This window comes from Mugil cephalus, chromosome 16 (assembly GCF_022458985.1).
Source record: "Mugil cephalus isolate CIBA_MC_2020 chromosome 16, CIBA_Mcephalus_1.1, whole genome shotgun sequence".
In the NCBI taxonomy this organism is placed as follows: domain Eukaryota; kingdom Metazoa; phylum Chordata; class Actinopteri; order Mugiliformes; family Mugilidae; genus Mugil; species Mugil cephalus.
In genome coordinates, this window is record NC_061785.1 from 17,387,148 (window position 1) to 17,401,458 (window position 14,311).

General features: G+C 41.9%; 1 protein-coding gene across 1 annotated transcript in view; it reads right to left on the minus strand.

Annotated features, from left to right (window-relative positions):
• cyth3a (cytohesin 3a) overlaps nucleotides 1-9,364 on the minus strand; it is a 31,501-nt gene extending 22,137 nt beyond the window's left edge. The window contains exon 1 of the mRNA XM_047609161.1: nucleotides 8,996-9,364. Coding sequence (XP_047465117.1) covers nucleotides 8,996-9,014 — 19 coding nt within the window. The 5' untranslated portion in view covers nucleotides 9,015-9,364. The remainder of the gene's footprint in view (nucleotides 1-8,995) is intronic.
• Nucleotides 9,365-14,311: the final 4,947 nt, after the last annotated feature.

Sequence of the window (14,311 nt, forward strand, 5' to 3'; positions counted from 1 at the left end):
TTAGACAGAACATTCTCTCGCAGGGGTGGACTATCTAAAATCTACAGCAAAAGGGGACTGAATGCTGGAGTCCCACAACGTCAACACACCTTTACTGCTGATAATGAATCCAAACCATACTGTATGTTGAAGTTTTCGTGCTGCTTTCAAAACCTTCAAACCTCCCTTTATACTGACATGACGTGTTCATGTGTTAGAGCTAGCGTGCAGCAGTGCTACCACTCACAAACAAATGCTTTAGTTCAATTTAAAATCACGTAACTTGCTTAAATTACTGTTTACTTTGGATTTTGTTAGGATGTAACTGTCTGCGATGGTTGTTTTGCGGTCATTTTGTCAACTGTTTGTTGACATTTACAAGGCTTTCTTGAGCTAGTTTTTGAACTCTCTTGCTTGTAATTATGGTCTAATGCTGTCTCCAAATTTGTTTCTCAAATCAAGTCTGTTAGTGGTATTAACCAAGGGGCACCTTTTTGAAATGTTCTGAAAGTGTAGAAGAAACACTGATTTGCCCAATGACCTTATTCTTTCTTTATATCTTTGCATTTAATACTTGGAGGAAAGTGCTCGTTAGCTTGCTAACTTCTTAGCCATGGTGGCTAGATGGCAGCACGCTTGAGACTAAGTTTATCTCGAATGGCAAGCTTTTGCCGTACACAACTTTCACTGTTGTAATCACAAGTATGAGTTGGATTAGTCCAAAGCAACATTAGCAACACTAGCAACAGAGCTATCTTTGTCCAGCACCCACAAATGATGAGAATTTTTTTTTATCCTAGGGGGAAATTTAGGAGGTTACAAATAAAGAATAAGGTAAGAAAAGAAAAACTATGTAAGAACAAATACATGTATTAATAGCACAAAAAATAACAACCAAAGTTAAACAAAAGTCTGAAGTGATGGTATTCATTTATATCATTGATAATGACGGGGAGAATTTTTCTTAAAAAAGTAAGGCACAAAACATGACGTGAGAACAATGTGAAGTACCCGAGTTCTGGATAGTGCACTTGAGAGAAAAACAAAAATGACGACAAAAGCAATGCAGCATCAGATTAGCTAAAGCTTGATGCTAGTATTTAGCCCCAACCATCATTGGGTCAAGACAGAGCTGCTAGCCTGGCTGTAATACCTTCAGCCTCTCAGGATGGAAGGATGGAAGGATGGAAAACACAGATATGACAACAAACTCTGATAGCAGACATATGTTTGAGGGATTATTTCCTGCAAGAACTCCCCCTCCCCCCTGTGCTGTCTGTCTGTGTCAGGTGATTGACAGGGAGCAGAAGGAATGTAACGCTTTATCTGATATGAGCATGCCCACCTTTATTATTGTGATAACTATCAGTCCTCGGAGGGAAATCAGTCATTCTGAGAACAACGGGGGAAAGTTTTGATATCTCGTGTGCAGGAAGACAAAAGAGTGTCAACCTGGATAAATGCCACTAACGTTTCAGTGTGCATCTCCGCTGAACAGTAGCTCTGTGTCGGCGTTCACAGTGTTTTCTGTGATGGTTGCTTGCCTGACTGCCTGCAAAAACACTGGACCGCCCTGATAATATTCGCAATGAGACCAGAAGAACCTTTGATCAAACCACCCACAATGTCAAAGTGACGGCTCTCTCTTAGTATTGGCTCTATACACTTCGTATAAATGGGTTCAGTTAAATATCAACATATCCCATGGTCACCTGCTGCATCAAAGACTTTTTTTTTAAATTAAAAAAACTTATGTTCTTATTCAAGTCTAGCTGCAGAGAAAATGCAGAAGAAAAAGTGCAGGGAATTAAATGACAAAGCATAAATGCAGAGGTATATTTGACTACACAACAGGCGTAGGTGTGTAGGCAAATTCAAAAATGTTTTGTAGTGTGGTAATGATCTGCTATCAAAGTGTCACAATTATAACAACTGTTTTACCCAAAGAGTGTCTGAGGTAGTTAAGAGCAGCATTTCTTTTGAGGTGTAAATTATATGTAAATTGCTAAAGTATTATGCACCCATAGCGCACACTGTAATTTTGTGTTTTTGTTATTGCTAACACTACTCTGCTCTGAAAATGGCTTAATCTGTCTTACATAACCGCTAGGCAACCAGCGCCCCAAGAGTGGTGGTTGAAAAACGACCCATGTATTTTACAAGTGAAGGTGAGAACAGGCTGGGTGTTCTCAGTTTCTACAAAAACATGTCTGCCCTGCAACCTCTCGCCCCTCCCTCCCATCCTGTCTGTATGGTCAGCTGGACCCAGTTTTCTCCTCCACTCTCCTTCCACTGATTTAGGTGAGGATTACTCGCACGCCGCACATCTCTACGCCAGGGTTTCCAACTCCGGCTCGTTTAATTTGCCGTGTCTTTTGTCTCCCATCTGCTCTCCGTCTCGCACTTAAAGAGCTTCCCCTCTCTCCGGCTCCAAGCAATGATTCCAGGCAAAGTGTTCCTCTATTTACAACAGCAGAAACGTTGCCTTCCTGACAGACAGCTACAACGTCTTGTCTCCCCCGCACATACACACACTGCCATGGAGATGGGAACATGTTGGAAAGCCTGCACAGTCTCTCTTTTAATCAGCTCCATATGTAGTCTCCTCTCTCAACACTTAAATAATGCAGTTTCGTACAAGCCTCAACTCAATCCCTGCACGTCACGCGCCAGGGCGCTGCCGTTGTCTCCGTGTATTTGTCTGGTTACATGTGGTAAAATGTAGTGTATGTTTAATCTCCTAATGTTGCACCACAAAACCTATAATCTTGGCAGTCGAAATGAATTTCTGTTCATTCCAAATCTACCCCTAATCCCTTAAACAACACAGCCAGCCTACGGGGTCAACCATTGAGATCGTAAAGTCTGCATTTGCACATTTTTGGCGTGTGCGTCAACACACATGAGAGACACATTTGCCTAAATCATTGTAGACACTTATTTCAGGCTACTGGGGCACTGTAGGGCATTTGGAAGAGGGGAATTGTGTCTGGCTGCATGTTTTTCTACCACAGAGAAAATTCAGCCAGGTGAACAAAACACATGAAATTTACAAGTGATGTTCACACGAAAGCAAAGCCTTTTAAAAGGATCTACGGCCAATGAGGAACTGAAAATACTGAGGTTTGGTATCTGTCAGCTTAAAATAAATAGTTTAACAAGTTGGGAGGTACAAGGTTTTTTTGATGAGAATATCATGTTCATTCTCGTCTTTAAAGTATAATGCAACCTTCTTATGGAACTCATTACGACGTGAGTTCACAAAATGTTTGGTATCCAAGTAGCTGTAACAGCTGTAAGGCATGAGCACACTGCTCTCCATTAACTGTCAATGTCTAGAAACTACAGAGGCTAGCAATTTAGCATGCTAGCAACCAGGCAGCCTAAGTAAGGAAATGGAGGGGGTGCGGGGAAGAGAAGGAATAAGATTTTCCTCATATTATCGTTGTAGTTTTATAATATGTATGAGTAAAATATTGGTATTTCCCTCATCTTTTCATTATACATTTAAATTTTTTTTACAATGGAATACCTGGTCTGTAGCTTGCTAACTGTTAATTGCTAACTGTTAATGTCAATGTCAATGGTTTCTGGGCTCCAGCAGTCTCTCAACTTACAGTTGATGTAACCAGTTGAACAAAAAGGATTTTGTGTACACGACTTCCCACGTCATAACCACAAGTTCACATGTTTCTTTTGAAGGCAGCATTTAACTACATTCTGCAGCCAGTTAGCTTAACTCATAGGCAAGAAATTGGAAAACAGCTAGCCCAAAACTGTTCAGAGTTGACAACAGCCCAGCTGTCTTTAAACTAAGCTAAACATTTCAGCCTTTAGTTTCACATAGCGGGACTAGCTTCTAGCTAGCTTAGCTTATCATATAGACAAAAACATGAAAAACAGCTGCTTTCCATCGTCGAAGCAAATGTTTGGTTGGTGGATTTTTCTTTTTCCTGTTTATTTCTAATCTTTCAGATAAACTCTGTTAACTAAGATAAATTAAGCTTAGACAAGCTAAAATAAGCTACGCTAACCATTTCAATCCTCTTTTTTAACTGTTGTCAACAAAGCAAATACATGATATATAAATTTGTCATTACGTTTTATGTAATACAACACACCAAATAGGTTTAACTACCTAGCTCAATCACAATATTCCATCTTGGACAACGGAACTGCAGTAATTATAAATAAATGTTTATTAATAATTTATAATTTACTTTAGAAGATCTACAAATTGTAAAAAGTGACAACCATTTTTGCTTTATTTCCGTTCAAATCCCAAACAGTTTACATCAGGGGCATCACTAGGCTTTAAGGACAGGACAGGCTTTAACTCACTAATGGTTTCAGTCCAAATTGCATTTGGGAACATACTACATCAGGTAGATAGAGTGGGCAGACATAGAGAGAAGCAGATGTCTGGGATCTGTTTCGCCTCTGTCAAGCCACTCAGCACCCACCACTTACTGTAAGCCAGGCAGCCTTGCAAGGCGAAAAATACCTACAGCACAGGCACAGCTCGCCCCAAGTGACAGCCTGATGTCCTCCCACATAGTCACCCTACAGGCACAAAGTCCATAGCCCAATCACACCAACTTCCCCTTCTTACCAGCTAATCTCCCAGAACTGCAGCCCTACACACCAAGAAATCACAGTGTGTTGATTCAGGTTTTCCCCAAATCTTATCTTGGGTTTCATGCCTGCTGGGGTGAACATGATATGAAATAATTGCAAAGTCAGATGTCCATTAACTTTGAGGAGATGATTGCAGAAATGTAGAGAAGAAAGGGCTATTTAAGAGAAGACCAAAGGCAGGGTGTGTGATTCAGCACGGAGGCAGCCATGTGTGCGCCATTAACACGTCCTTACAGACAAAACACTACGGCTGCAGTCAGATACAGTTTGTTATTTCAGCACACATTCAGTCCAACGAGAGTAGGAGAATTGAAGGAAAGGCCTTTCCTATCCAACTTTTCCCACGGTCAGATAGAGAGTAGAATGCTGATTGACGCGTTGAGACACAACAGGAAAAATGCTTAGGAAAGCCTCCCAGGACCTTATAAACATTTTTGCACAGCATTTTGAGTCTCTAAAGATGTTGGAAAAAAATCTGAGTTCAATTCATTTCAACATTTTAATACCCCAAAACAGCCATTTACTCAGCTCTCATTAATCCTTGACTGATGCATCACAGAGCTCCCATAAGGAAAGAAAATACAAGAAACCCAAGTGTTCAGACCCATGGCGTCCATCCAGCCATTCAGTGAGCGGCTTCCCAGCCAATTTCTGCTCCTGCGTTCTTTCCACCTCTCCATCCAACTATACAATGATGCTAAAAATAGACACATGAGTAATAAAAACACTTTCAAGCCTGTTGCTGATTTTCATCCATTCCGAGGCCAGGCCCTGTCTCTGTCTGCTCCGTGGCGTGTAAACTGAGCAGAGAAGCGCCAACTCTGATTAGTGGATGCAGTAAACTTGTAGTAATGAATCCCATGCTACGGTTGAGGCCCACAAATAATGCACAGTGGCACTGTTCATGGTTTTATTCAGCGCATGGATACGTGAACCAAAGGGGCATGGGTTCTGTGTGCAGGATGGTCTGGCTCTCTGTGTTTCAACGCCGCCCTCATGTCAATCAAATCAAATGTCAGTCTGAAATAATGGCTCAGACCCGCTTTATTGGATTTCCTCAGCCACCTGGGGACTTTGCAACACACAACGCTGACTTGTCGCCCTATGAAGCTGACGGGGCTTACTTATGCATTCAGATAGACATCCGCATTTATTTGTTGTGATACTTCTGTTCATGTGATGAAAATAACTCACATAAACACTACTTTCAGCTCTATTTTGGTCTCCACCCACTGCCCCAGGAAATATCTTCCTCTTTAGCTGCTAAATGCTCCACCATCTACTCTAACAATCCACTACACAAACAGTAGTGCGCACATGTTTTATGATGTAAACAGCTGCCTGTTGCATCCAGAAACAACACTAATGAGAAACAAGCAGTGAAACCAAAAGCACAAACGCAATAAAATTCTCTCTGAGCTTGGGGCACACCTGAAGACCATCCTCCGCTTGGTCAAATTAGTATGAGTGATAATTTTGTGTTGCAAACTTATTCCCAGTTGTCATTTATTAACTATCAGCGTAAAGTATCGTTTATTGCTTCGACCATCAGTTCAGCATAAGCTGAGTTTCTACACTTTCTCAATCCTGTAAAATCTGACGGCATCTGTTGGCCCTGTCCTTCCCACATTGGTTCTCGGGCGCAGAACTAATCGTAGCCTAAACATTGTTGTACAGTTTGCAATGCATACCGTACACAAAGACGAGGGAACGCGGTCTCTAATGAGGAAAGTGTGCACATTTGCTGGGGTGCGAAATAGCATCTCGGACGTATGAAGCGCAGCTTGCAGCGGCGTGGATTTAGAGTCGCTGAGCTGAAAGTCCTCGAAAAAGGGCGTTTTCACCATTTGTTTTGTTTGTGGTCTGACGTGCATTAACAGAATGTCCTTGCTTGAGATAAAAGGCTGAAACTGTGACATAAACTGTGTAGGGGTCTTTAATTTCATGGTGCACTGAGGCTTAAAACAAACAAACTAAAACACATCTATGACTCTTTTGGTGTGTTGCACTGCGTTACCGCCTGCTGGACATTTCTGTGCTGACGAGCTTCTCTTAATGAAGTCTGACTCGGGCCACTGTAAGTGACAGCGACAGATATAGCACCAAGTGCCTGACTTGTGACACCAGCATATCAAGGTGTGCATGTTAGTAATGTTAAGTGATGTGTGAGCACGCCAGCGGGAGGACGCCAGAGTGCGAGTAAGCAATCAAGAGATTTTAATTAGCTTAACATTTCTGGTACAATCTTCACGTGCTCGCGTTATATCTTTCCAGTTAAATCACAGATAGAGAGCCTCTGTGCTATCTTGACTTCCTGTCACATGTCTCTCTGGCCAATATCTCTCTGACTTGTGTGAGCAGCTCTCCTTCCTATGGCACGTGTGATATTGAGGGGAAATGATGCGACCGTAGCAACATCTTCTGGGCCAGATTAAAAAGAGGACATGGTTCAATTTCTGAACTGTGAGTTCAGAGTAATATTCCTTCTAACAAGTCACTGAAACAACATTTAGATCTCTCCACCAAAGCACACAAGGAAAAAATGAGAAAAATCAAGTCTAAAAATACAACTGGCTCTTGCCTCTCGAATCATGAATATGCTCAGCCAATTTCACGGCGCATTAGGTTTTCATATTTCATGTTTAGAACTGGCTCTAGGTGGGAATAGGAAACCAAAAGCTCAGGTGTTCATCCTCCGGAGACCATGAACACAGACGGCAAATGCGTATGAAAATCATCTCAATGAATAATAAGGTCACGAAATCATGTGATAACCAAGCCTCAATAACTAGGTCATATCCTTCCATTCAAATTAAAAGCAGAGCATGAAGGTTCACATGCAGACAGTTTAGATGTGGGAATGGCGTGAAGGAAAAAGAAGTGGAAGTTCTGATCTCCCCTGGTTCTGCTAATCTCCTAATATAACTGACAAACTGTTATCAGACTGTAGCCGTTTGTTTACACTACACTGCCTCCAGGGCCCTCAGCCCGCAAAGACGGTTTGGATTATCAGCTCGGACGCATCCTGAATGCGCGCACTTTGACACCATCGTGTAATAACTGACTCAGAGACGCAGCCACCGTGTGAGCAATGATCTGGGCCACGCAACGCGCAGCTGCACGGCACTGACTTCATTCATCGTTAGCACGGATCAGGACAGCATTACTAAATGAGTCTTAGAAAATGGTTAACAGTCAGTATTTACAGCGACCTTATTATACTTAGCACCCATCTACAGCATTTCTTATACATGCACTTGACGGTTCATTAGGTACACTGGTGAAAACTAATGGATTCTAATACATATTTTTGTGGCTGTGGTTTGTAGTACTATTGAACTGTATTGTGTTGCACCGACACATGTTTTACTACCAAATTTTAATTTCCAGTTCAACAGCACCACGAAATACATCCTCCACAACCATCCCACAGCTCAAATGACCACCTTCCTGAGGCTGTTTCAACATAAACTGAGCGTTAGAACAGTCGTGAAGCTAAGATTTAGAGGTATAGTGCAGGACTGTGATATGGGAATGCATTAGTTTTTCCAAAAACTAGCAAGGTTGAGATCAAAACTTTTTGTACTTTCCCCCCTGACATTTTCTTGAATAAATATTCCAACTACTTTGTGATGTTATTAACAGATGCACTCTGGGAGAATGCACTAAGCTCCTTTTCAATAATCTGCAAACAAACTCATAATTCAAATGACCCTTATACAGCTAAATGTCCCAATTCATGCGTTTTTATTATGATTATTATTAATATTAGTGTTTAATATGATTTGCACAGTTGTAGTAAGTTCACAGAGGCCCTGATCATGAGTTGCCTGACTTGATTTTAGTCTATTTTTATTTCTACATTTGTGCCAGGTGATGTAGAGCCCGCTGGGTCTAGCCTCCATAGGAAAGCCTGCCAGTCAGATATCTTATCAATTTCCACCAGTTTACATGCTTCACACGGCGCTGCCAGATAGTGACAGGCACTTCAAAGTCTCGCAGCAAGACATCAAACAGATGGAAAAGGTGCATGCATGAACAAAAAAAGGGGAAAAAAAATGTGTTTTTGTGTAGTTAGGTTTTTCTAAACGCGCCCGAAGAGGAGCAGAATCTCACCCGAGAGGATGAGAGCATGCAACAACTGGCTCAGAGAAATTATTCTTTATGGATGTGTTAAATCGGGTTTAACGACAACCGACTATGATGTTTGTTTGTTTTCTCTGTGTATTTCTGTATAGAAGAAAAAAAAAGACACATGACTGCCTCATGTCTTCGCGCATCGGTGTGCGGTGACTCACATCCATCCATACCGTCCCTCCATCCCTGCGCACGGGCTGAGAGGGAGGAAGCCAATGTGGGGAAAGAAAAACAGCCTTACCATGATTGTCTTCATCCATATCGACCGAAACGGCGACCTGGCAGTCCGGCTCCGATAAAGGGTGTGAAACCTCGAGGGGGGGAAAAAAATGCAATGTTCAGAGTGTTTTGAAAACGGGATTTTCTTTCTCTTCGCTGTCACACGCAGACGAAGCCGGTGCTGACAGACGGACGGGAGAAACGCGCTGGTGCGCAGATGTCAGCGTTGGAATAGATGGATAAAGGGGGAAAGAAAAGGCCTGAGTGTGAATTAAAGGAAAGTCCTTAGATGCAGAGGCGATATCTGAGAGGTGAGATGCGAGACAGCGGCTTCTCTGTCTCTCTGCTGCTCCATCCTCATCTGCTCCCTCCGTCTGCATTCACATTAGCTACGCTGCAACCGGGGCGACGTCATCAGGCCCCGCCCCGATCACAACACCCCCACACCTATAGCACACGAACACACACACGCGAGCGAGCACGCACATAAACAGAGACAGCGTTTCCTGTCAGTGGCGATCCTAAACTTTTGAGGGGCCCGGACAAAGAAGTCCCCCCTTTCTGTTAGGATTAGGAGGACGCTCGTACATGCCTGAGGACAGGATCAACGTGTAGGTTAAACATGTCATTGCTTATCTGAACTCTGTAACACACTCACACGTTAGAAATCTCACGGTGCCCCTTGCAAACCCGCAGCTGACGTGCACCTCTCCGGAAATTTAACAACGCACAGTGGCAAAGCAGATTGCAAAGCCGTACCTAGTCCGCTTGGTTGTTGCGTGTTTTAGATCAATAAAGCTGGAACACATCGAGGAAAGGTTTGTACATTTGTACGACTCGTCTTGGGCGGAATTATAGCAAAGTTTTGCCGACAGTTTCAGTTGCTATTGTTGAAAAAGAAGCAGGTAGTAGAAACAAAAATTAACCCGACTGGCAAAAAAGGGTGACGTTTTTACCAACGGAGCCAAACTGCCAACGTATAAATGGCTCGGCGTCGGCTACTTGTGTAGGCAAGCGTCAGCCTCCGGGTCTGAGCGATGGAGGCCATGTGGAGGTGCAAAAAAACTCTGCCCACTTCGGGCTTCATTTTTGAGGTTTAGAATCCGATGGGTGACGTCAAGACGGGTTTGTCCATAATATATACAGTCAATGTGTGTAGGTTATGTTGTCTGTGTTCCACAGTACCCTAAGGGAGCCCTAAGTGGGGCTTTTAGGGCTGTGGTGGTGTACTTAATGTTACTTCCATGGGAGGTTTAAAGACAACATTATGACCATTGGCAGGTGAAGAAAATAACTCCCTTATCTCGTTACTGCGGCAGCTGTTAGAGGGCCTATTCAGACCTGTTCCAATATTCTAGTGTGGTCCAGATGAGGTTGGAGTTTATTTGCATACAGAGCGCCAAACTGAGATCAAATCTGAAGATGCATTTGGAGACGTATGTAAATGCCAGGTCTGAATACACTACCTAAAAGCTGGTCACTTGTTATCAGATCTTAATGCAAAGTCTGAAGAGGCTCAGAGGATCGGGCATAATAGACAGGAAGTGAACCTTTTTTTTTTTTCACCATAAAAGTTGAGTTGTTAGAAGCAGGAAACATGTGGAAGGAGCTGGGCGACTTCAACAAGGGATAAACATTTGTGGCTAGATGATTGGTTCAGGACATCTCTAAAACTGGGAAGAAAAAGTGATGACTTTGATGACCAACTCTGACCCGTGTTCACTGTCTAGCTGCCTCCAATGGGAAAATATGCATCAGAGCTAAACCATGGAGCAAAGGAAAAATGTTTCCTGGTCTGATGTATCACATTTTCTTTGTACCAAGCGCATGTGCATCATTAACACGTGGCGCCAGGATGCACAGAACCCTGGCAGCAGTGTTCTTGGTCTATAATAATGTTCAAAGCTCACTTCACAAGTCTGTGGTTTTAATGTTGTGGCTGATTCTCTTTTTATTGCCTTATTCTTCCACATATTCTGTTGTTTTGTCTTTTTTTGATGTAAAGGCTTCTTGTTATTTAGTTTCTGTCTGTGAACTTTCATTACAACTGTGCTGTATTTAAATTTCCTATACGCTTCTAAATAAAAAGTACACGTTATCTTACCTTAATTGGTCTGATTATTTATAGATAGACTGATTGATTGACTGATAAGCCTAAACCTCAGATATTGATAATAAATCCAAATTAAGGTCACACATCTTAGATGTTTGGCATTTAAAGCAGAACAGTTAGTAATAAATGATAACAAGTAATAATAAATCTGAATTTATTTACCAGGAAATCATCTCATCGGAAAAATGTTTAGCAGCGTTTCCACAACTGCATATTTGTTTGTCTTTGCAGGCCTTGAAAAATAAACCCAAAAACCGTGGTCTCATTCCATAGTAGTTTTTCTTGGTGATTTACGAGCTGATAGTTACATCTGAATGAGGGCCATTTAAGGAGCACTTAGGAGATAACACTGCTCATAAATAAATCCAAGGATTTTCGATATTAACTAAAGAACATATTTTGGAAGTTAAAAATGAAACCGACTGTTAATTATTACTCGTTTGAAGGTCACGCACAGGTAGATTTAGCATTTGTTCACCTTTATTTCCAATTAGATAGAGATTATTGGTTCAAACGCCTGATTTATTTGGAAGGTCAGCAGGCTCACAGCATGTCTGCGCCCTCATGTGACTCAGACTAACACTGCTGATGTAACGCCCCCAGATCTGAGGAAAACGGTGAACGGGAATGAAGGTGGTTCAAAATACAAGAACAACTACAAAGGAAAGTTACTCTTTAAAAATAAATGAACTTCTGCAATTCAGTGACCTCCAGAAGAGTTTCAAACGGACCTCATGGTGAGGCTGTGTGAGAATTAACATAACAACAAATAAGAAAAATGTGACAAAGTTACGCCGCATCGCACAGTTTTTTTTTTTCATTTACTACAGATCAGTATTTCCTACAATCTTGCCGTTGGTTTTATATATTTACCTTAATTTACAACTCCCCGCTTCAGCTGCTCCAACCATAAAATAAACAGCCATATACAGTATTTTAACGTGTTAAATGAATAGACCAAACAAGCCATGATGCCACACCTGACTTTATTGTTGGCCAAGGGTAAAGAGACTGACCATAAGCTGCTGTTTGATTTACTCAGTGTTCAATGTACCAAGAAACCTAAGTAAAGAAGTGGCTCCATGAGCTTTTTATAGACTTCTGCTCTCTGCTCTCTGTTAATCTTTAAGGACAAGCTAATTAAGTTCAGTCAGGGGTTATGCCCCTCATCAATAATGTGGAGGTAACCTGATAAGAAATGTGTCACAGGGGTCTTTTGTATTTTATTACAGATGTGATTCAGTCATTTTATCTCTATAAGCTACTCGGTTCACACACTTCATTTGTTTGCCAGTCATTTTATATCATATCACTTTGTTCAACACTATTGATTTTCCCAAAAGTTGCTCAGATTTTATCCTTTTATGACCACGCTTTTTGCCAAAGATCCTTCCTGATGTTAATGGCTAATATGTCGGGCAATTACAGAGTTCTTTTTTTTTTTTTTTTTTTTTTACTCCGACATCGTATATCTGCCTCGTTATTGGTGATGCAGGCATGACGACACCTTTTATTCACGGCCAAAGGAATCCAGCTCGGACACTTCCTCTCCGCCCCTGCCCCGTGTGAGCTCATGGAGCACAGAGGCCTTTTCACAAAAATCCCAACCTCGCCAGCCGACCTGCTGCCGGGAGGAATTCAAAGGATTACGGTCCGGAGTTCAGGAAGGGAGTCGTGCCGGGGACACATTGTGCACCGCTGCGGGGACACAATGGAAGAAAGTTGGAGAACAGGAAGTGATGTGATGGGCCTGTCCTCCTCCACCCTCACTTTATTTTGAAATCTGACCTCTGTGACTAGTCAGAAACTCCCTCATATTACGATAAGAATATCTTTGAATCAACATCCGAGAATGTGAGGATTTTACAGTATAGCAATTAATCCCCCGAAGGCTTTTACATTCCACTAAAGATCACACATTCATTTTTACCCTCAGGCAGCCTTAGGGACATTTTTGGGTAAAATATTCCACTTCATTTGGCTGCAATTTTGGCTGTGTCAGTGCAGATGGCACATTTTTTTTTGAAACAAAGTCTATCTCTACACAAATTTTTAAATGATAAATAATAATAATAATTGTAACAGGTCAACAGAAAACTGTGAAAAGAATTACCACCCTCTTGTATCATAAACGTCCAAAAACTGCTAGAAAAATTTAAAGGATTAATATTTGCTTCAGATTTTTTCTGCATAAATCACTTAAACCACTTCAGAACTTTACAAAACTACCAAAAATCCATAATTTTGAGGAATTTTACTCCTTTTGCTTTCTGCTCTGTGGAAAAGGCTCAGAATGAAAACATGTGGCCTGTAAATCCCCGAGAAAAGAAGGTGAAAGTGAAACATCCTCAGAAGGAGAGTCTGATGTGGACTTTGTGGTGGAGTCAGAGAAGGAGATCTTTTTGCCTCCTCTTCTTCCTGTCTGAGGGTTAATTGCACATCAGGTGGCTCAGTTTTAATCTCAAATAAAAAAAGAAGTTTGTTGTTTACTCTGTACTTTCCCACTTTTGTTGTTGAGGTCGTGTTGTTGCTCACCTTGCCTGGAATCTCAGTGGTTTCTTCATCGCAGTGTCATTTTCAGTGGAAGCCTTTGGTTTCCTGCGAACACTTAAACTATAATCACACTTGCAGAACGTGAATTTAAGGTGACGTGTGGTCCCAAATTAGACTGCTGACCAGCTCTGAAGGGTTCACTGGAGAATTGGACTGGAACCGTATGAGTTTCCCGTTTGTTTACTGCTGCCCAGTGTGGTCATCAATCATTCCTGCTGTAAGAGCGAGGAGCAAAGCAACGACTTGTTCCTGTGTTGTGCTAATATAAGGTTATTTATTGTGACTTTTACAGTCGCAGCTAGTCGATGAAGGAACTCGGGTCTATTTTTATATGTAATGATTTAAAGCCACGTAGGTGTTTATGACATATTTTTACTCTACAACTAGTCTTACCGTCGAAGCTATCAAAGCTTAAGTTCAGGAACAAGAACACACTTCACTTTGTTCCACTTGCCACTCTTATCTAAAAGGGAACCCCACTCTCTTTGTTCATCTCATCTCTCGACCCCCACCCTCCTCGTCCCTCTCTTCTCGTCTCTTCCTCTTCCATCTTCCATCTTGTCCATTAGGGAGCCAAAGATGTGCCCCCATCCTCAAATCTCGCTCCCTGGGTTACTGCCCCTCATTCAACCACTCCCCTCCCTTTCATCCGTCCCCTCGATCCCTCTCATC